The sequence below is a fragment of the Saccopteryx bilineata genome, chromosome 3 (assembly GCF_036850765.1).
Source record: "Saccopteryx bilineata isolate mSacBil1 chromosome 3, mSacBil1_pri_phased_curated, whole genome shotgun sequence".
In the NCBI taxonomy this organism is placed as follows: Eukaryota; Metazoa; Chordata; class Mammalia; order Chiroptera; family Emballonuridae; genus Saccopteryx; species Saccopteryx bilineata.
The window spans coordinates 309006033-309028396 of record NC_089492.1 but is presented as its reverse complement, the minus strand read 5'-3'; the positions used below and the strand labels follow the sequence as shown (position 1 = coordinate 309028396).

General features: G+C 49.5%; 1 protein-coding gene and 1 long non-coding RNA gene across 9 annotated transcripts in view; one reads left to right on the top strand and one right to left on the bottom strand.

Annotated features, from left to right (window-relative positions):
* Positions 1–2041: 2041 nt before the first annotated feature.
* MYH14 (myosin heavy chain 14) overlaps positions 2042–22364 on the top strand; it is a 103356-nt gene continuing 83033 nt past the window's right edge. Inside the window, exons 1-2 of one of the 5 annotated variants that reach the window (XM_066271465.1) lie at positions 2042–2179; positions 20748–21158. In XM_066271465.1, coding sequence (XP_066127562.1) covers positions 20751–21158 — 408 coding nt within the window. In that variant the 5' untranslated portion in view covers positions 2042–2179; positions 20748–20750. Of the gene's footprint in view, positions 2180–15209; positions 15256–16621; positions 16853–20747; positions 21159–22364 lie in introns of those variants that run through there. The other 4 variants (XM_066271464.1, XM_066271466.1, XM_066271462.1 and 1 more) reach the window with 4 other exon arrangements.
* Positions 13278–17675, bottom strand: LOC136332144 (uncharacterized). Of its 4 annotated transcripts, none has more exons than XR_010730600.1 (4): positions 17620–17675; positions 16220–16350; positions 15394–15507; positions 13278–15176 (listed from the first exon to the last, which is right to left on the bottom strand). It is a non-coding gene; the product is annotated as an uncharacterized lncRNA (long non-coding RNA). The 4 variants fall into 4 exon arrangements; XR_010730601.1 differs by lacking the exon at positions 17620–17675 and adding an exon at positions 16839–16907; XR_010730599.1 differs by lacking the exon at positions 17620–17675 and having other exon boundaries at positions 13278–14408; positions 14974–15176; positions 16220–16580.

The window sequence follows — 22364 nt, the reverse complement described above, 5'->3', positions numbered from 1 at the left end:
AGGAGAGGGGGAGGGGTGGAGAAGCAGATGGGCGCTTTTCCTGTGTGCCCTGGCCGGGAATCAAACCTAAGACTCCTGCATGCCAGGCCAATGCTCTACCACTGAGCCAACCGGCCAGGGCCCACACTTGGTTTTTGATATCTCCATATGCTTGAAACTTTCAATAAAGTATTAGGGAACAGTACATGTATTCTAAGGTCCTACCTAGTACAACTACCCTAGGGAAAAGCAATTGGCCTATGTTCACGAGAAGGTATACATGAGAACATTCATTCCCCCCACACCCATTTCTTTGTAACAGCAAAACATTGGAAACAGTCTTAATGTCCATCAACCTTATAGACTGTGGATTATTTAAAATAAACTATGACATATTCATGGTATGAAATTCTGTGCAGTCATATGAAAAATTTTAAGTTTATTTATTGATTTTAGAGAAATAGAGAGAGAAACATCGATTTGTTGTTCCACTTATTTATGCATTTAGATTGCTTCTTGTATGTGCTCTGACCAGGGATTGAACCCTCAACCTTGGCATAATGGGACAATGCTCTAACCAACTGAGTTACCCTACCAGGGCGTTGGTTTTGTTTTGAGTGAGAAAGATGTGAATGTATGACACAGAGCAATCATAAGACATATTACTGAGTGCAGTGCCACTCGAGAGGCACTTCCAACAGGAACTTCTAAGGGGATGACGAGATTTCAGGAGGGATGGGTCAGCATTTGCCAAAACTCACAAATCTGCTCATTACAAAGGGTGGATTTTTATCTCATCTACAAAAGTTATATATGTATCTATTGTATAACTATGCGTTTGTATATTAGTTATACCTTGGCCCGGTAGCTCAGTTGGTTAGAGCGTCATCCCGACATGCGAAGGTTGCGCGTTGGATTCCTGGTTAGGGCATATACAAGAATCAACCAATGACTGCATGACTGACCAGAACAATAAAATCAATGTTTCTCTCTGTCTGTCTGTCTCCCTCACTAGCTATCTAAAAATTTCAATAAAAAATAAGTTTCGGTATATCTCAATAAGCCTGACTTTAAAAAACAAACTGGTCTCTGACCAGGCAGTGGCGCACTGGATAGAACATTGGACTGGGATGCGGAGGACCCAGATTCGAGACCCCGAGGTCTCCAGCTTGGGTGCGGGCTCATCTGGTTTGAGCAAGGCTCACTAGCTTGGACCCACGGTCGCTGGCTCAAGCAAGGGGTTACTCCGTCTGCTGAAGGCCTACGGTCAAGGCACATATGAGAAAGCAATCAATGAACAACTAAAGTGTTGCAACGAAAAACTGATGATTGATGCTTCTCATCTCTCTCCTGTCTGTCCCTATCTATCCCTCTCTCTCTCTCTCTTTCTCTGTAAAAACAAACAAACAAACAAACAAACAAAAAACTGGTCTTCTATTCAGTGGACAAAACACCCTTCCAGAGCATGGATGTGGCAGGTTCGACCCCTGGGTCAGGGCACATTCAAGAAGCAATTAATGAGTGCACAACTAAATGGAACAACTAAGTGAAACGATGAGTTGATGCTACTCTCTCCCTTTCTCTCTCTCTTTCTCTTTCCCTTCCTCTCTCTCTCTCTCTCTTTCTTCCTCTCTCTGTCCCTCAAATAAAAAAATAGTCTGAGGAGCCTGCAGGTTTTATCAGATGCCGAAGGGATCCGTGACAAGGTAAGAACTATTAGGTGTGGCGGGCGGGCCCATGGGGCTGGGTGTGGGCATTGCATGGGCACATCTGTCTCACCTGCCGAGATTCCAATAGAAGGGGAAGGAAGGCCATTCAAGGAGAGGGCCCTGGCTGGGCTCAGGCTGAGGCTCAGAGGTGGGTCCTGGGACAGGTGTGCCAACCAGAGGGCTGGAATGCAGAGCACCTGCAGGGGAGTGGCAGGGAGGAAGAGGCAGGAGGCAGGTTGAAACCAGATGGGGACTCTCAGCATAGACAGTTTCTACCCTGTCACCATGCTGTTATCATATATACCTGCCATATATTCGTTAATTATACACCTGCCTTATCTACCCTCCCAGCCTGAGTTTTATTCAGGTGGGCAGACGGTTCTGGAGGCCTGTGGGACACCGGCCTCTAGCTGGGCTCAGAGGAACTGGAGGCGAACCGACCCTGGCCCCTACACTTGAGGAGATCCCAAGCCAGCAGGGGAAACCAACAGGTGAGCAGGCGTTGCCCCCACCTGGGTGAGAGGCTGTAGTGGAGGGCTCACTGGCACCAGCAGAGCTTCCTACTAGAAATCATGGAAAGCTTCCTGAAGTAGGAGGCATTGAGGGAAGACTTTCCCAATGTCCTGAGGCCAATTTCAAAAATAATCATGAACCTTACAAGGTGGTGGCACAGTGAATAGAGCATTGGCCTGGGATGCTGAGGACCCAGGTTTGAAATTCTGAGGTCGCCGGCTTGAGTGCAGGCTCACCAGCTTGAGTGTAGGGCCGCTGGCTTAAGCATGGGATCATAGACATGACCCCATGGTCATTGGCTTGAGCCCAAAGTCTTTGGCTTGAAGCCCAAGGTCATTGGCTTGAGCCCAAAATCACTGACTTGAGCTAGGGGTCACTTGCTCTGCTGGAACCCCACAGTCAAGGCACATATGAGAAAGCAATCAATAAACAACTAAGGAGCCGCAACAAAAAATTGGTGCTTCTCATCTCTCTCCCTTCCTGTCTGTCTGTCCCTATATGTCCACTTCTCTGTCTCTGTCACTAAAAAAAAAAAAAAAAAAAAGATCATGATAGGGCCCTGGGTGGGTAGCTTAGTTGGTTAGAGTGTCATCATCATATGACAAGGTTGTTAGTTGGATCCCAGGTTAGGGCACATACAAGAATGAACCAATGAGGCCCTGGGCAGTGGCTCAGTGATAGAGCATTGGCCTGGCATATGTACACCCCTGGTTTGATTCCCAGTCAGGACACACAGAAGAAGCGACCATCTGCTTTTCTTCTCTCCCTCTCCCCTTCTCTCCCTCTTTCCCTTCCACAGCCAGGGGCTTGATTTGTTTGAGTGTGGCTCCAGGTGCTGAGGATAGCTCAGTTGGTCCAAGTGCATCAGCCCCAGGTGCTAAAAATAGCTCAGTACTTGAGCACTGGCTTTAGATGGGATTGCCAGGTGGATCCCGGTCAGGGCACATGTGGGAGTCTGCCTCATTAGTTCCCCTTCTCTTAACTAAAACAAACAACAACAACAAAAAAGAGACCCAAGTAATGAATGCACAACTAAGTGGACAAATTTCTGCTTCTCTCTCTCAATAATTTTTTTAATTAAAAATAATCATGATTGTAATAGCTGCCAATAGTTACTAAGTGTTTGCAATGTGCCAAAATCACTATACCAAGCATAGGACAGGAAGCAATTGATTTAACCCTCCAACAACTTTATATGGTAGCTACTTTAATCATCATCCCCCTTCTACAGGTTAGGAAAATTGAGGCATGAACTCTGTTCCCCACTCCCAAAACGCTCCTGCTCTGGTTGGGGAGACAGTCAAGGACAGAGTCTCAATCTAGTGAACTTGTACTTTCATGGTGGGAACTGAGCCAAAGGAGTGAATTCCAGCTGGGGAGGGCGCGGCGGGTGGGGGAGGACCTTGGAGAAGAGAGGACTCCCTGAGATGGGTCCTTCCGCAGGGCGCGGGGTTAGGCTCATACAGCCGCATCATATTTTCAGTTCTTATCTATCATTTGTTCTCTCCCTATTTTGCTTTCTTTTTTCATTTGTCCTTTAATTCTTGGCTTAGTCTCGTTTCCTCCCCAGCACCCCATGGACAGACCCAACAGTGGCACACTTGGGTAGGGATAAACCCCTGCAGATCAGACAGGGTTGCTTTGTGGAACTTTATCTTCTAACTTGATGTGAAAGATATAAATTATAATCTTCCAAGTGTGCTCTAGACCTGTTTTTTTTTTTTTCCTGTATTTTTCTGAAGCCCGAAACGGAGAGAGACAGTCAACCAGACTCCCGCATGTGCCTGACCAGGATCCACCGGCACGCCCCCCAGGGGGCCATGCTCTGCCCCTCCGGGGTGTTGCTCTGTTGCAACCAGAGCCACTCTAGCGCCTAGGGCAGAGGCCGAGGAGCCATCCCCAGCGCCCGGGCCATCTTTGCTCCAGTGGAGCCTCGGCTGCGGGAGAGGAAAAGAGAGACAGAGAGGAAGGAGAGGGGGAGGAGTGGAGAAGCAGATGGGCACTTCTCCTGTGTGCCCTGGCCGGGAATCGAACTCGGGACTTCTGCACGCCAGGCTGATGCTCTACCACTGAGCCAACCAGCCAGGGCCTAGACCTGGTTTTATTTCTTCATTTTCCCCTTAACATTATGTTTTAAGGATCTCTCCATGTTCCCTCATGTAACCGGTTTCTTGCTTCTAGAACACCATGGAATCCATTTCCTGTTATTTGTCCTCTCTTCCCACAACAGACTCCATGGAGTTCTCCCTATTTCCACCCCATGCTGTCCTGGGCAACTTTAGACGTGTTGCTGTATTTCACTTGCGTCAATGTTTCTTGTAGTTCCTACTGGAAAATGGGATTGCGGGACACAGGATACATGAGTAGTTAATGTCACAAAGATTCTGCCCATCATCGGAGGTGGATGTTGAGGTCCTAGCAGCATTTCACCAGGCGGAGAAGGGTGGGGAGAGGAACAGCTCACCCCAAGGGCTGAGAAAGTCCATAGTGCGTCCTGGGGTCAGAGAATTATAGGTGAACTTCCTCAAGGGGCAGGACCTTTCACAAAACAGCCATGTAATATACTTGATGGGATTGATTTCTTTCTTTTTTTTTTTTTTTTTACCTAAAAAGGAAATTAGTAATGTTGTGGGTGGCACTTTGGCAATATCTATTAAAATCTTTACTGCGTTATGTTCTTTGGCTCAGTAACATCCCCATGTGCACATGAGGAAGTAGGAAGAAGGGTGTTCACTGGGCTCTCATTTGTAAAGGAGAAAAATAGAAACCACTAGAAATGCCATCAATAGGAGAGTGGTCAAAGGAACTATAGGCTGTGACTATAGAAAACTATGTAGGTGTGGAAAAGATTACAGTGAACTTAAATGTAGGGGCACGGAAAGCTCCCTGACATATTGTTTAGTAAGAAAAGTAAATCACAGACAGTTTTACTTCAAAAAGAAAATAATGTTTTAAAAATAGTTTGGGTGGCCTTTTCATCCTTCTTGATTATAAGGTAACAACTAGCAACTGTCACTTTAGAAATGCCAACAGCAAGCAAAAGTAATGAGGAATTAAAATTTCTCTGTCATTCTACCAGCTTGAGCAGAATTTCCTGAGGGTTTTATTTCATTCACTGGACAGAGACTGAAGGAGCACTCCCTGTGTGCAAGGAGCTGTCCTAGGTGCTGGGCAGTAAGTGAAACAGAACCCCAACCCTCTCTAGGGCTGATATTCTGAGGTCAGAGACACACAATAAATAACAAACATAGTAAGTAAATGATATAATACATTGAAAGGTTAGAAATGCTATAAAAAACAGAAACAAGAGTTGGTGAAGGGTATGGGGGGGTGTTCCTGGGGGCTGGTTGTGATATTCAACAAAATGGTCAGAGATGGCCTCGTTGCCAAGGTGACATGTAAGTAAAGACCTGAATGAATGGAAGGAGAAAGCCATGGGGATGTCTGGAAGGAAGAGCTTCCTTGATTTTCAGGCAGAGGAAACAAACCATAACCCATGCAAAAGTCCTGAGGTAGGAGCATGCCAGGTGTATTCAAGGAACAGGAGGGTGGTGTGATGGAGCAGAGTGAGGGGCAGACAGTCGGAAGTGAGGTCAAGGAGGGGACATAGGGGGCCATATCCTGCTGGGTCTTGTACACATGGTGAGGACTTTGCTTTTATTCTGAATGATATGGGATGGGGATCAAAGGAAGGCTCTGAGCAGAGGAGGGTCATGAGCTAATTTGCAGAGCAGACTGGGGAAGGTGAGGAGCAGAAGCAGGGAGATCAGAGAGGAAGTGACTGCAATGGTCAAGGCAGCAAACAATGGGAGGATTGATTAGACCAGAGTGGCAACAAGATTCTGGATACTAAAAAAAAAAAAGATTCTGGATACTTTTTATTTTTTTGTATTTTCCAAAGTGAGAAGCGGGGAGGCAGTCAGACAGACTCCCGCATGTGCCCAACCGGGATTCATCTGGCATGCCCACCAGGGGACGATGCTCTGCCCATGTGGGGCATTGCTCCGTTGCAATTGGAGCCACTCTAGTGCCTGAGGCAGAGGCTATGGAGCTATCCTCAGCACCCAGGCCAACTTTGCTCCAATGAAGCCTTGGCTGCAAGAGGGGAAGAAAGAGATAGAGAGAAAGAGGGGGGAAGGGTGGAGAAGCAGATGGGCGCCTCTCCTGTGTGCCCTGTCTGGGAATCAAACCCAGGACTTCCACAAGCCAGGTCAATGCTCTACTGCTGAGCCAAACGGCCAGGGCCTGGATACTTTTTGAAAGTCAAGTTGACCTTCCATTTATCTATTTATGCATCAATTTATTCTCCCATCTATCTGCTCACTTATTTATTCATTGTATGTACCCTCCATTTATTCATTCATTCAGTCATCTATTCCCTCATTCACTCACTTACTCATTTATTCCATCAGTTATATATATATTCTTTCATTTACTTACTTATCAGCATCAATTGCATTACGCTCCTTTCACTTTGATATCACTTCTCAGGGAGCCTTCCCTGATAAACTTTCTAGAATAACACTCATGCCTCCTTCTGTCTCTCACCCTCCTTTCCTTTTTATTTACAGCATTTATCCTAACTTGCCATTGTTATGCTCTATAATTATGCATTTGCTTGTTCATTCTGTGTCTACCTCCAGAATGCATATGTTCCTTCAGCAAGTGTTCGTTGAGTACATGCTGTGTGCTAGGCTCTGTTGTAGGCACTGAAAATATAGCAGGGGAAAAAACAGATAAAATTTTTACCTATGCCTGACCAGGCAGTGGTGCAGTGGATAGAGCGTCGGCCTGGGACTCTGAGGACCCAGATTGAGAAGAATTGAAACCCCGAGGTTGACCGCTTGAGCATGGGCTCATCTGGCTTGAGTGTGGGCTCGCCAGCTTAAGTGCAGAGATGCCAGCTTAAGCGTAGGATTATAGACATGGCCTCATGGTGGCTGGCTTGAGCCCAAATGTCACTGGCTTGAACCCAAGGTCACTGGCTTCAGCAAGGGGTCACTGGCTCATCTGGAACCAAGGCACATATGAGAAAGCAATCAATTAACAACTAAGGCATTGCAACTATGAGTTGATGCTTCTCATCTCTCTCCCTTCCTGTCTATCTTTCCCTCTCTATCTTTCTCTCTCTCTCTCATTAAAAAAATTCACCTGTGAGAAGGAGGCATTCTAGCTGGGGGCATCAGACAATAAACAATAAGTATAATAAGTAAGTTACTGGCAGGCTAGAGGATGCTGAGTGCTGTGGTAAAAGAAAATGCAGCAGGGGAGGGGTATCAGTAGTCCAGTGGGGAGGTGCTTAGAGAAGGCCTCATGGAGGAGGAGAAATTTGTTTTTTGTTTGTTTGTTTTTTATTTTATTTTTTTAATATTTCATTTATTGATTTTTAGAGAGGGGGGGCGGAGAGAGAGAGAGAGAGGGAGAGAGAGAGAGAGAGAAGGGGGAGGAGCAGGAAGTATCAACTCCCATATGTGCCAAGCCCAAGGTTTCGAACCGGCAACCTCAGTGTTCCAGGTCGACGCTTTATCCCACTGCGCCACCACAGGTCAGGCCAAAGAAGGAGAAATTTGAACGAAGATTGGAAGAAGATGAATACTGGTTAACTAAGGGAAGAGCATTCCAGTAGAGAGCATGGCATATACAAAGGCCCTGAGGCTGGGACATGCCTGATGTGTCTGAGAAACTTCGAGGAGGCCAGTGTGGCTGGAACAGAGTAATCAAGAGGGAGAGGTTGAGGCCCTGGCCGGTTGGCTCAGCGGTAGAGCGTCAGCCTGGTGTGCAGGGGACCCGGGTTCAATTCCCGGCCAGGGCATATAGGAGAAGCGCCCATTTGCTTCTCCACCCCCCCTCCTTCCTGTCTCTCTCGTCCCCTCCCGCAGCCAAGGCTCCATTGGAGCAAAGATGGCCCGGGCGCTGGAGATGGCTCCTTGGCCTCTGCCCCAAGCGCTAGAGTGGCTCTGGTCTAGGCAGAGCGACGCCCGGGAGGGGCAGAGCATCGCCTCTGGTGGGCAGAGCATCGCCCCTGGTGGGCGTGCCGGGTGGATCCCGGTCGGGCGAATGCGGGAGTCTGTCTGACTGTCTCTTCCCGTTTCCAGCTTCAGAAAAAAAAAAAAAAAAGAGGGAGAGGTTGGGAAAGTGAAGGTAGACAGGAGACAAAGGATGAGGACTTTGCTTTAACTCTGAGCTAGCCTAGAGTCAGGGGTAGACTTCACTTAGGCATGAACAGGTTTCCTTTGCCTGTTGTGTAGGAGTAGATTATATATGAGTTTTGTGAGGGCTGCGATTGTCTTTGTTCCTTCCATCTCCCCAGCCTTGGGAATGGGACTACTTCCTGTTTGTGTAAATAAAGTTTTATTGAAACATAACCACACTCATTCACTTACATATTGTCTATGGCTGCTTACCTGCTATGAAGTCAAGTAAAGAGAGTAGTTACAACAGAGAGCATCTGATCTTCAAAGTTGAATTATTTTATTTTATTTTATTTTTTACAGAGACAGAGAGAGAGTCAGAGAGAGGGATAGACAGGGACAGACAGACAGGAACGGAGAGATGAGAGACATCAATTATTAGTTTTTCGTTGTGCATTGCAACACCTTAATTGTTCATTGATTGCTCTCCCATACGTGCCTTGACCACGGACCTTCAACAGACCGAATAAGCCCTTGCTGGAGCCAGCGACCTTGGGCTCAAGCTGGTGAGCTTTTTGCTCAAACCAGATGAGCCCGCACTCAAGCTGGTGACCTCGGGTTCTCGAACCTGGGTCCTCTGCATCCCAGTCCGACATTCTATCCACTGCACCACCACCTGGTCAAGCAAAGCTGAAATATTTACTGTTTGGCCTTTTACAGAAAATCTTTGCTGACCTCTGGTCTGGAACAAGGCCTGGCACATAGTAGGCACTCAATAAATATTTGTCATTGCAGAATGGAGCCCGTCACTCATCTGTAATGCACAGGAGATTACCAGCTTGCTCTTCTCTCAGAGCTAGTTGCAGTTCTGAGTCACATACATGTAAGAAACCAACAGCCCAAAGACCAAAACTAAAATGCTGGAACCATTCAAATCTTTGCCACAGAGAAAATGCCAAGGCAGAATTACAGTCAGGACCCACAAGGACACTTAGCCTGCTCTTTGTCCCTCTTGTTTTCTCTATTAAAACTTGAACCTAGCGGTAGAGCGTCGGCCTAGCGTGCGGAGGACCCGGGTTCGATTCCCGGCCAGGGCACATAGGAGAAGCGCCCATTTGCTTCTCCACCCCTCCGCCGCGCTTTCCTCTCTGTCTCTCTCTTCCCCTCCCGCAGCCAAGGCTCCATTGGAGCAAAGATGGTCCGGGCGCTGGGCATGGCTCTGTGGCCTCTGCCTCAGGCGCTAGAGTGGCTCTGGTCGCAATATGGCGACGCCCAGGATGGGCAGAGCATCGCCCCCTGGGGGGCAGAGCACCGCCCCTGGTGGGCGTGCCGGGTGGATCCCGGTCGGGCGCATGCGGGAGTCTGTCTGACTCTCTCTCCCTGTTTCCAGCTTCAGAAAAATGAAAAAAACAAAAAACAAAAAACTTGAACCTGCCCTGGCCGGTTGGCTCAGCGGTAGAGTGTTGGCCTGGCGTGCAGGAGTCCCGGGTTCGATTCCTGGCCAGGGCACACAGGAGAGGCGCCCATTTGCTTCTCCACCCCTCCCCCTCTCCTTCCTCTCTGTCTCTCTCTTCCCCTCCTGCAGCGAGGCTCCATTGGAGCAAAGATGGCCCGGGTGCTGGGGATGGCTCTGTGGCCTCTGCCTCAGGCACTAGAATGGCTCTGGACGCAACAGAGCGACACCCCAGAGGGGCAGAGCATCGCCCCCTGGTGGGCATGCCGGGTGGATCCTGGTCGGGCACATGCGGGAGTCTGTCTGACTGCCTCCCCGTTTCTAGCTTCAGAAAAATGAAAAAAAAAAAAAAAAACCAAAAAACTTGAACCTCCTTAACGGCCCCACCAGGCACAGAAGCCACGCCTTCCATTTTTTTCTCATTCAAAAAATATCCCCAAACTCTCTTTCGCAGAGCAGCCCCTCCCTGGCTCTTCTATCTCCTCCCCTCTAAGCTCCAAAGTTTTATTTATTTTTATTTTTCTGAAGTGAGAAGCAAGGAGGCAGAGAGACAGACTTCCACATGTGCCTGACCGGTATCCACCCAGCACACCTACTAGGGTGTGATGCTCTGCCCATCTGGGCAGTTGCTCCATTGCAACCGGAGCCATTCTAGTGCCTGAGGCGGAGGCCATGGAGCCATCCTCAGCACCTGGGTCAACTTTGTTCCAGTGGAGCCTTGGTTGCGGGAAGGGAAGAGAGAGACAGAGAGAAAGGAGAGGGAGAAGGGTAGAGAAGCATATTGTCACTTCTTCTGTGCGCCCTGGCCAGGAATTGAACCTGGGACTTCTGCACACCAGGCCAATGCTCTACCGCTGAGCCAACCAGCCAGAGCCTCAAAGTTTTATTTTTGTACATGAACTTGGCTCCCTGCTGTCTTTCTTCTCACATCTGTGCTGCCCATTACTCAGATTCTGCAGAACAAGGTAGTTATGACTCTCGAATAACAAGTGCTGTGCCAACTAGTGGGAATCCCTCTCTTTCTCTGGGATCTCTGAATTCTTCCACATTCCCATTTCCTTTCCATCGACACAAATCCATTCCGATTTTCCATCTACTTCCATTTCTGAGTTTCTGAGCTTATGCTGCATTCTCAGGACCCACAGAGGGATCAGACCTGGCCCCTGAAAGATAGGGGTTCACAATTTAATGGGAACAGTTCTAGTGCCTGGGGGGAGGGAGTGGATGCATGGTGGGGATACCTTGACTCTTGCGAGTGAATTTGAGGCTTTACCCTGAAGATCCCCCCTGGCAGACTTAGACGGAGCTCAGAGGGAGGGTTCTGAGGCAGCAGAGTGCCGCCCTCTGACTTTGTTTCAGGGGGTCAGCTGTTCTGGTGGTTTCATACTGTGATTCAGGACAGAAGCAGATTGCCTGGGTTCTAATTCAGACTGATATTTCTAGCTGTGCAAACTTGGGCAGCTTGCCCTTGATGTACTCATCTATAAACTGGATATGGCACTAATCCCTACCATTTAGAGTTATTAGGAGGATTATGGAATTTAATACATATAGAGAGCTTAGAACTCTGCCTAGTGCCTAGTAAGCACTCAATAAATATTCTCAATGACTAAAGTGATTAGAATAGAGGTCCAGTCCATAGAACAGCCTAAGAAAGGAAGCTTAATATTATCATTCAGTGAAGTCATCAATTATCCCAGAGACTGAGCAGAATTAATGATGTCTTCAGTTTAGACCCATGGTGGGAATGATGACATCACTACTTGCCAGGTAGATTTAACCCTAAATAGGGTTGATGACATCACAAGTTATCAGATAGAATATGGTTAGAACGTGGGTTGTCAGGGTTTTCTTTCCTGTTGAAATGTCAGCTGTATCTCAGTCCATACTCTTCCCTGGTGCCTTTGGGCACATAGAATTTTTGTCAGTCCAAGGCTCAGTTTTCCATCAGTCAAATTGGGATAACAAAAGTACCAATCTCATAAGATTGTTGAGAGAAACCAACAAGTAAGTTAATACACATTAAGGACACAATGTCCAGCACACAGCCAGCACTCAATAAACAGAAGCTCCTGTTATCCTCACTGCAGGAGACTTCTATGTTACTCTGCCAGAGTAACAGGGCTCCTTAGCTCGATCTTGGTTAAGAGCCCAGCCTCAGGGGTCTGACCTACTGCAGTCGGAGCCCAGATCTGCCACCAGGAGCAGCCAGGAGACCTTGGGTACATTGCTGGGCTATAAGGTTGGGTAATGACAGTGCCAACCTCATAGGGCTGGCATGAGGGTGCATTCAGATCATGACAGTCACGTTTCCAGCACATTATCAGGCCTTATAAACATAATCTGTGATATCACCGAAGGTACCTTCAGAAAAGTCCTCTCCTCCCTGGAACTCAGTTTCCCCGTTCTGCAAAGAAGTGGGCAGTGCCATGGCAATGTCAATCTTCTTGTCCACAAGGACTTGACTTTTCCATTGCCAAGCAAATGCACTGGGTGTGTCCGCCTTTCAGCCAAATCCAGCCCCTCCTTCTGTCTCTTAGTTTCCACCTCTTATCTGTCAACCCTTTCCTTTCTCTGGCTCTTTCTCTTATTCTAAACTTTCTCCCCCTTTCTCTCTTGTTTATCTCCTGCATGCTATCAGAAGGCTGTTTGCAACACAATAACAATGGTAATAATAATCATTATCTGTTTATTTAGCCTTTCCCAATGCACCCAGGCTTTGTGCCCATATTGACTCTTTCCTCTTTGCATGCATTGACTTATTTAATTCATATAGTACAAAGACTTGTTAGGATTGATTCAACACTTACTGAGCGCCTGTTGTGTGCAGGCCCTGAAGATCCAGCATTAAGTAAAACAAAGATTCTTGCTTTCATGGGACGTATATTCTAGTGGGGAGACAGATGATAAACATATAAAAAATTCATGAATCATGAGCTAAAACAAAGCAGGGTCATGGGGAAAGAGAGTGATGTGGAGAATTGTTTCATGTGAATGGTCAGTCAGGTAAGGCCCCCTGAAGGAGGTAACATTGGAGCAGACCTGGTGATGGGAGAGGAATGTAGCTATGCAAAACCTGAGGGAGGAACATTCCTGGTGGAAGGAAGAGCAAGTGTGAAGGCCCGAGGCAGCAGCATGCCTGGGGCATGTTTGAGGAATTGTGGAAAGGCCAGAAGGCCAATGTGGCTGGAGCTGAGTGAAAGGGAGATGAGATCACACAGGGCATCAGGAATGCAGGGAGTGGTAGTGGTGGTGGTGTGGGGGGTAGGGGATCAGTGGGGACAAGGCACATCATGCAGGGCCTTGTGGGCCATGGTGTGGACATCCGCTTTTAGTCTGACAGGGACCCATGAAATGTTCTAAGCAAGGGGGGGGGCAGTAGACAGCTTGTGTTTAGCAGGTTGTCAGAGTAGTGGTGGAGAGGTCATCATGCCCATTTTACTGTTGTAAAGTACTGTTCCACTGGGTTTACATAGTGACACCAAGTCCAAATGAATTTTTAAGCAGTTTTATTAAAAGGAGATTTATTAATAAGCCGGCTGCATATGACAAACACGGGGTATATCTGACCCAAATAGTGCCCTCTCAAATATAGTCTTGAAGCAGGTTATATACCCTTGATCACACACAGGTTGGTGGGAAAAGGAGGGGGGGCATGACATAATCATTATCAAGCTTATAACATCTGTCTATATGATTCATAAAAAACATTCCTACATATTAAAATTTATAAAGTAACACAATAGCGAAAATGTTGTTTTATATATTAAAAGACATTCCCAAATCTTTTAGTGTTTATCTGCCATCCCTTTGTTTAGAGGTATATACATTAATCACACGTTTTCAGGATGGGAGGGGGAGCTTACATGGTATCAGGGGGTAAGTTTTTGTGAATGGCCTATTAAAGAAAGAGGAGAGGAAAGGGCCTGCTTAATCCTCCCCCCCCACCCCCCCACTTGGCTAGCTATTTACCTTTTTCCTCACAGGTGTGGGGGAAGGGAGGGAATCCAAGTCTCCCTTCCCCTTTTCATTTACAGTGCTATCAGCCATCCTGACCTTGTGTAAATCACATACAAGTATAAAAAAATCATATTTTCAAAATCTCTCTGTATGCCTAGCCTAAATTATAAAATGCCCTTTAAGCTTCCTAGTAAAAAAAAAGGGGGGGGGTTCCTACACAGTATGTCTCTGCAAGCCAGGAAACTCCCATATTCCTCTCCCCTCACTCTCTACAGAAAGGAGAGGGCAAGAAACTTGACTCTTTCTCCTAAACTATTAATATTAATTTTTCCATTCTTTGGTACCTTACCACATTACAGATACACAAATAAATGGAACCTCAAAAAAGGCCAGCAACTATCCCAAACCCACACAGCTGTTAAACAGCAGAGCCAGGCTGGCTGGGGTTTGATTGACATGCAGCTTTCAGTTCCCACCCCAGCTGCTCTCCCCTCCTGGAGCCTCAGTGTACACCTGTAAAATGGGAACACAGCTCAAAGGCCAGTGACGCAGGGCTCACTAACAGGCGAGTTTCAGAAGTGGTCACCACCTTGGGGTTCAGCAGAACCTTTTCTTTGTGACTTTGGGAAGTCGCTTGCCTCTCCCGACTCTCAGTTTTCCCATCTGTAAATTGGGAAGCATTAACCAAAGTTTGGGTGTAGCATGGTGGTTAAGAGCAGAAATTCTGGAGTCAGATTTAGTGGGATCGGAGTTCTTGCTCTGCCACTTGCCAGCTTTGTGACTTTCGGCAATTAACACCCTCTTTCTAAGCTTCGGTTTACCTCATCTGGAAGATGGAGATCTTAATAGCACCGATTCGAAAGGGTAGTTGTAAGCATTAAATGAGATCATGCAGGTAAAGCGCTTAGCATAGCTCCTGGCACACACAGGGCGCTCAATAAATAAGCATTATTACTGACGGTATCGCCCACACCTCCCTGGTGGGTGAGAGCCTGGGAGAGTGCCTGGTACGCGGTCGGTGTTCGACAAAAGTGAATTCTCTCTCTCGTCTCTCCTGCCCGCCAGCTCCCCGGGGACCCAGGCATTCCGGCCTCCAGCCGCCCCCCCCCCCCAACGCGGGCCCTCACAAAGGACCCCATTCATTCTTCGCGTACAAAGCAGCCCATTCACCAGGGTCCCTTGGGCCTCCCGCCCCCCGCCGCCCCCCACGCCTCACCACTGGTCGCACCTTCTGCCCGTAAGACTTTGGGTCCCGCCCACAACCGTGCCGCCTAGCTCCGAGCTCAGAAGCGGTTCTTTTCCCACGGCTGGCACACTCCGACAACTTCTGATTGGCCTCGCCCGCCATCGGCTTCTCTTGATTGGCGGCGCGTCCCCTCCATGGGCGGGGCCGTAGCTTGCCGCAGCAGGCACCGATTCGTCTCTGCTGCGCTAGTGTAGGAGGGGCTTTTCTGTCAGACCCGCCCCTCTTTCTCCTCAGGCCGAAGCCTCGGGACGGCCCTGGAAGCCGGTGAGTGCCCGGGGCTCGCTGCCCGCCGGAGGCGGCAGAGCGGGACTGGGCCTGGGGAGGCTGGGGCCTCGAGGCTGCGAATGGGGCCCCGGAGGCCTGCGCGAACCGCAGGGCAGGAGCGGCGACGGGGACACTCACCTTGGGTGCTCGGCGGGACAGCGGCGGGGGTGGGGAGGGGAGTCCATCCTCCCCCCAGCTCGAGTTCCTACTGTGTGCGAAGCCGGGTCGGCGTCCTCGCTGGCGACCCCAGGCCTATTCCGTAGATGGGGAAACTGAGGCTCGCTTTGGGACCTTGGACGCTTTTAATATCTGAGTCATCGCCTTCAACCCCCCGCCCCCAGATGACAGTGTCTGTGTTTTAACTTGTAGAAACTGCGGACCAGAGACAGCGGTCAGGACTGGCAGAGGCAGAGGGGTTGGGCACCTACAATATACTTGGGTGCTTTTATTTTTGTAGCCAAATAATGTCCTTTCTATGAACTCAAAGTGGGCTATATTGTGCCCATTTTACAGGGAGGGGGAAAGGGAGGCCGGACAGAGTCGGTGAGTGCGGGGGGGGCGGAGTTGCGGATAACATTTCGGACACTAACTCCGTGCTGGGTCCCTTAACCGTTTTCATCTCGTAGTATCCACTGAGGAAGGCTGCGGTCCCTGTGGCTTAGATGGGGAAACCGGCTCAAGAGAATTTTCAAATGAGAGGAGAAAATGGACATTTTGGGGGACCTAATACTACACGTTCTCCCCCAAACCCTTCTTCATAATGGCGGAAAACGATCCGGGCTTGAACCCAGGTCTCCCTCTTACTGACTGTATGACCTTGAGCGCATTATTTCGCCTCTCCGTGCTCGGCATCCCCGTCGGAGAAATGGAGATGCTCATTGTTCTTTGAGACCATTCTATGGGTTCAAACTCGGAGAGCTGTTCTAATAGCAGGAAACATCAAGCACATAGTAGGTGCACTTACCACTACTTAGTCCTTTTTTTCACCCACGAGGAGACCAAAGATCCGGAGGCCAAAATAACGTTTTGTCATCTTCTTTGGTGCTCCTAGTGTCCTCTGTAGGTTGTGCTGTCCCATTTCCAGGGTTGGAGACACTGAAGCTCAGAGAGATTAAATGATGTCATGAGGCATTGCTTATTTAAGCCCTGGGCTGGGCTCTTTTCCCCACATCGTTTTATTTATTTCACTAACCGCAATTCACAGAAAGTTGAGGCCTAAGCATGAGCAGGATTTGAACTCGGCTGTCCTCAGCCCTCTCCGCCGCGGCGCCTGACCTTTACCCGCCAGGAGGAGGGGCCCCAGCGCCGCCACTGCCGCCGCCGCCCACCTGACTCCCAGCTCATCCCCGCCTCCCCCCACCCTCAGGTCCGGGCCCGGCGGCTCCAGGACCCGCCCCCTTCCCGCGCCGGGCAGGTGCTAGGTGTCATCAGAGCCAGGCTCCCTCTGAGGAAGCGACGTGGCCCCGCCCCGCGCTGGACCGCGGAGGTAGCCGCACCTGGGAGCTCTGAAGAGGCTCGGGGATTCCCGTTCCCCCCTCCCCATCTTCCCTCTTCCTGTACCGGCCGGTGCCGCCAGGTAGTACCGAGGATCTGCGGGGTAAAGGGGCGGCCACCCAGGTGCTTGAGTTTCCGGGAAATGTGGATTGGGAGCTCGGATTCCTGGATCCGAGGAGAGGGGTTGGGGGCCGGGAATCCCAGTCTGAGTAAGGACGGCTCTGGCAGCCCGGGACTCCTAGGTCTTAATGGAAGGCACTCGGGCCAGGATTCTGGGCCTTGGGGCCGGGACTCCTGGGTCTGTTGGAGCAGGGGCTAGGGGTCCGGAATCCTGGGTTTGCGGGAGGGGGCTGGGGGCCTGGTTTCTGGTTCTGAGGAAGGGGTCTGGGAGTCTGGAGTAGTCTAGACTCCTGGTTCTGATGAGGCGGGGCCTGAGGGTCCAGATTTCTGGGCTGGAGGGAGGTCGAGGCTGGGAGCCCAGATTTCTGGGTCTGGGGGCGGAGGAGGCCCCTGGACACTAGAACTCTGCTCAGGTCAGAGGGCTGGATGCCAGGGGCCCCAACCCTTGCCCTAGGGGCGGATCCCTGGCTTCTTTTCCTTTCCTAGCCCAGCAGTCTGTACCCCTCCCAGGGTAGGTGCTTTCACCTGCCCTGGTGACAGTAATGAGCTCTGGCAGAGGCGTTCCTGCCTGCTAAAGAGGGTGGGGCTGCCAGAGGGGCTCAGGGCTGAGGCCTGCAGTCCAGCCTGGTCCGGGCTGTTGTCAGTCCTCAGAATCGGTCTCCAGGCGTCCCCACCTCTAGCCTGGCTGTAGTGAGGTGAGGGGGCCTGAACTCATGGAGCTAAGGAGGAGGGGGCTGAGGGTTTGGCTACCTTGGTCTTGGAAGATTAGGGTGCTCAGGGTCCCGGACTCCTTGCCCTAGGAAGGGAAAATACAGGTCTGGGTGATTGCAAAAACTCCCAAACTCTTCCTGGTCAAAGGCCGAGGGCTGGAGAGGAAGTGGGTGGGGCCGGGTAGGGTGAAGGTGGGGGTAAAGTCCCAGGGATGGGGCTGGGTTCTGGGTGGATCAGGACCACACAGGAGGTCTGGGGTGAGCCTTGGCAATTTGGGGCGTGGGAGGTGGAGAAAGGGCATCGGACATCCTCTCACTGCTGATAGGATCCTGGCGTTTGAGTGCAGGGGCCCAGAGTTTGAGGCCCGAGAGCATCAGGAGTGAGCAGGCATCGTAGCAGGTCAGGACTGCTGGGCTGGGTATGGGTATGTGAGGAGAGGGTCTGTCCTAGAGGCAGTGGAATGTGTGGCCTGGGGCCAGGTTTTAGGTGGGAATGGCTCTGCAGGAAAGACAGGAGCCTAAGGGACCAGATCTGGGGATGCCTTAAGAGAAGCTGGGGGTTTGGAGGGACTTCCCCAGGGGTGAGTTGGAAGTAGGGGAACCTCCAGGGCAGAGGCAGAAGCACCAAGGTGGGGGAGACAGAAATTTGGGGGTGTTCCTGTGACTGGTGTGGAGGGGCAGTGATATGGATATCTGAGGCAGTAGAAAAGAATAGATACTCCTCAACCTGGCTGGTTAATTCAGTTGGTTGGAGCATCGTCCCAGAACACCAAGGTTGTGAGTTCGATCCCCAGTCAGGGCCCATACAGAAAGCAACCAGTGAACGCACAACTAAGTGGAACAACAAATGAATGCTTCCTTCTCTCTCCCTTCCTCTCTCTGTCTCTCTATAATCAATCAATTAAGAAAGAAAGGGAGAAAGAGAAAGAAAGAATAGAGCTTCTTCTTCAGGAAGAGGGTGTAACGAGGGACAGGGAGAATATTTTTCCTGATGGTGCTTAGACTGTTCTGGAGTTGCTGTGGTCTGTTCACTACAGGTCTGTGGCCCTTTGAAGGCGGGGAGGGGCCTAGTATGGTTTAGCTCCCCCAGTGCCTCCATTATGGCTCACAGCTCACACTGGGTTGTGGCAGTCTGAGATTAGAACTGGATCGCTCCAGACCAGGCGCTCCTTGACGCAAGGTCTGACTCATCTCAGGGCCCCTGGGCTCCATGGCCTCAGGGAAGGTAGGAGTGAATGAATGGGGCCCATCTCTCCATTATATAGAGAAGGAACCCAGGTCACAGGAGAGGAAGACACTTTTGAGGAAGGAGATTTGAGTCTGTTCTGTAGGCTACCAGTGGTAGTCTGGGTACCTGAGTGACAGACATCAAATTGACACCCTTCTAGGGATCTCATCTAAGAGGTCATATTCCTCATCATGACCTAATGTGGCTCCCTTTGTCCCCAGTCTTACCTTATCAACCACTGTCTGGCCCTCCATTACTAGACCCCAGCCTCCCTGGCCTCTTACAGTGCCACAGACAGTCAAGTACACTCCTGTCTCAGGGCCTTTGCACTAGCTTTTCTCTCAGCCTGGAATGCTTTTCCTCCTGACATTCCCATGGCTTTCTTCCTTCATTTCTCTCAGGTATTTTTTCAAATGCCACATCAGAGAGGTTTTCTCTGGCCACTCCAATTAAAACTGTAACATCCTTCAACTCTCACATCCACTGTTCCCTGCCTTATTTTTCTTCTTGGCATTTCTCATTATTTAACATACTATATAATTATTTATCTTTTTATCTGTCTCCTGGGATTACAGCAACACTATTCAATAGCAATATAATGCAAGCCAAATGAATAATTTAAAATTTCCTAGTAGCCACATTAAAAATTTTGAAGTAAAAATTAATGTTAACGATATATTTTATTTAACTCAGTATACGTCCAAAATGTTATTGTAACATGTCATTAAGGAGAAACCTGGTACATATCTTATACTTAGAACTCCATCTTCGTTTGGATTCTTCATTTCAGGTGCCAGTAGCCACATGGGATTATTTGTATTTAAATTTAATTAAAAGTTGAATACAATTAAAAACTTATTTCCTCAGTCCCACTTGCCACATTTTAAGTGTCCAGTAGCCACATTGTGCAGCGACTCCCCATTGGATAATATAGGGCTAGAATGCAAACACCTTATGGAGGCAGGGGTCTTTTTCTGTCTTGTTCATTGCTATGTGCCTTGAACAGTGCCTTGCTTATTACATAAATATTTATATTAAACAAATAAATGGATAAAGGAGTGAATAAAAGAAATGAGTAAAGAGATCTATGGACCCGTTTTGCAGAAGTGTAAAAAACAGGTCTGGTGAAGCTTGACCAGTTGTGGCACAGAGAATAGAGTATTGACCTAGGACACTGAGGTCCCAGGTTCGAAACCCAGAGGTTCCTGGCTTAAGTGCAAGCTCACCAGCTTGAGCGCAGGGTCCCCGGCTTGAGTGCGGGATCATAGACATGACCCCATGGTTGCTGGCTTAAGCAACCATGGTTACTGGCTCTACTGGAGCTGGAGCACCCAGCTCAAGGCATGGGTAAGAAGCAATTACTGAGGCCCTGGCTGGTTGGCTCAGTGGTAGAGTGTTGGCCCAGCATGTGGAAGTCCGGGGTTTGATTCCCAGCCAGGGCACACAGGAGAAGCACCCATCTGCTTCTCCACCCCTCCCCCTCTCCTTTCCCCCTGTCTCTCTCTTCCCTTCCCACAGCCAAGGCTCCATTGGAGCAAAGTTGGCCCGGGCACTGAGGATGGCTCCATAGCCTCTGCCTCAGGCGCTAGAATGGCTCCGGTTGCAGTGGAGCAACGCCCCAGATGGGCAGAGCATCGCCCTCTTGTGGGCATGCCAGGTGGATCCTGGTCGGGTTCATGTGGAAGCCTGACTCTCTGCTTCCCCTCTTCTCACTTCAGAAAAATACAAAAAAAAAAAAAAAAAAAAAGAAGAAGCAATTACTGAACAACTAAAATGCCACAGCTATGATGCTTCTTGTCTCTTTCCTTTCTGGTCTGTCTCTTAAAAAGAAAAGATAAAAAGGAGGTCTAGTGAAGAAAGTGGGGCCTGCCTGCCTGGGGGATTCGGGGTGGGCGTGGAGCCCTCTTGACCTCTCTTCTCTTCTCTTCTCTTCCCTGCAGACCATGGCAGCGGTGACCATGACAGTGCCTGGGCGAAAGGTGACCCCTAGGCCGGGCCCCGTGCCCGAGGCTGCCCAGCCGTTCTTGTTCGCACCCCACAGCCCGGGTGTGGGTGTCGGGCCTGGCGGCTCGGGCACCTCCCCGCAGGTGGAGTGGACCGCACGGCGCATGGTGTGGGTGCCTTCCGAGCTGCATGGGTTCGAGGCGGCAGCGCTGCTGGACGAGGGCGAGGAGGAGGCAGAGGTGGAGCTGGCGGAGAGCGGGCGACGGCTGCGGTTGCCGCGGGACCAGATCCAGCGCATGAACCCACCCAAGTTCAGCAAGGCTGAGGACATGGCAGAGCTGACGTGTCTCAACGAGGCCTCGGTGCTGCACAACCTCCGCGAGCGGTACTACTCCGGCCTCATCTACGTGAGTGGCCTCCTGCCCGGGAGGGTATTGTTCAGGACGGAGGGCATTGTGCGGGACGGGGAGCTGGGTGTCAGCACCCTCACTTGAATTAACCTGAGGTTGTTGATAATCTTTTTTTGTGTGTGGCAGAGAGAGGGACAGATAGGGACAGACAGACCGGAAGAGAGAGAGATGAGAACATCAATTCTTCGTTGTGGCTCCTTAGTTGTTCATTGATTGTTTTCTCATATGTACCTTGACCGGGGGGCTACAGCAGACCGAGTGATCCCTTGCTCGAGCCAGTGACCTTGGGCTCAAGCTGGTGAGCCTTGCTTAAACCAGATGAGCCCGCACTCAAGCTGGTGACCTCGGGATCTCGAACCTGGGTCCTCCACATCCCTGTCCGGCGCTCTATCCACTGTGCCGCTGCCTGGTGAGGCTGTTGATAATCTTTATCCCATGTCGTGTGACTATTTCCGCAGTTAGTTGCCAAATGATAAATTGTTGGATTACCAGGACTGCTTCGGACCCTATTGGTGGTGCCCCATAGATGTACCTTATTATTTTCCTAAAGTAGAAACAATTCTGAATTCTCAACCTTAACGCGTCCGTCGTGTTTTGAGAAAGGGCTGTGTGTCTGTAATAATGATTAGTGAGAACCACAGAGTATGGAAAACCACATGCCAGGTTCTGTGCTAGATGCCTTCCGTCTATTAATTCATTGCCTCTTACCTTACACAGGTGGAGTCTATTATTATCCTCATTTTGTCTAAAAGGAAACTGAAGCCCAGAGAGATTTAATAATAATACAAACTAACATTTATTAAGCATATACTAGGCACTCTAAAACATATTGTCTCATCGGGGTGGGTGAAAAGAATGATCATAGCAGATTATAATTAAACAATACATTACTTCAAGGACATAAAAACTAATGATGAGAACACAGCTTACATAAAAAATACTCTATATTGTCTCAATACATCTTTACAATGATAAAGAATTTTATAGACAAAGACACCGACGCACAGAAAGGTCAAATTCCTTGACCAAGTTCATCCAGTTGGACAAGGCAGACAGGCAGTCCAGCTCCAGGCTCTACCGTACTGCCCAGGCCTCTGAGGAGGAAGACGGGATTGACAATAGTGAGGTTGACTGTGGTAGGCATTTACTTACTATCTCTTCACGTTATATAATATTTGCAGCAAACAGATGGGATAGGGCAGC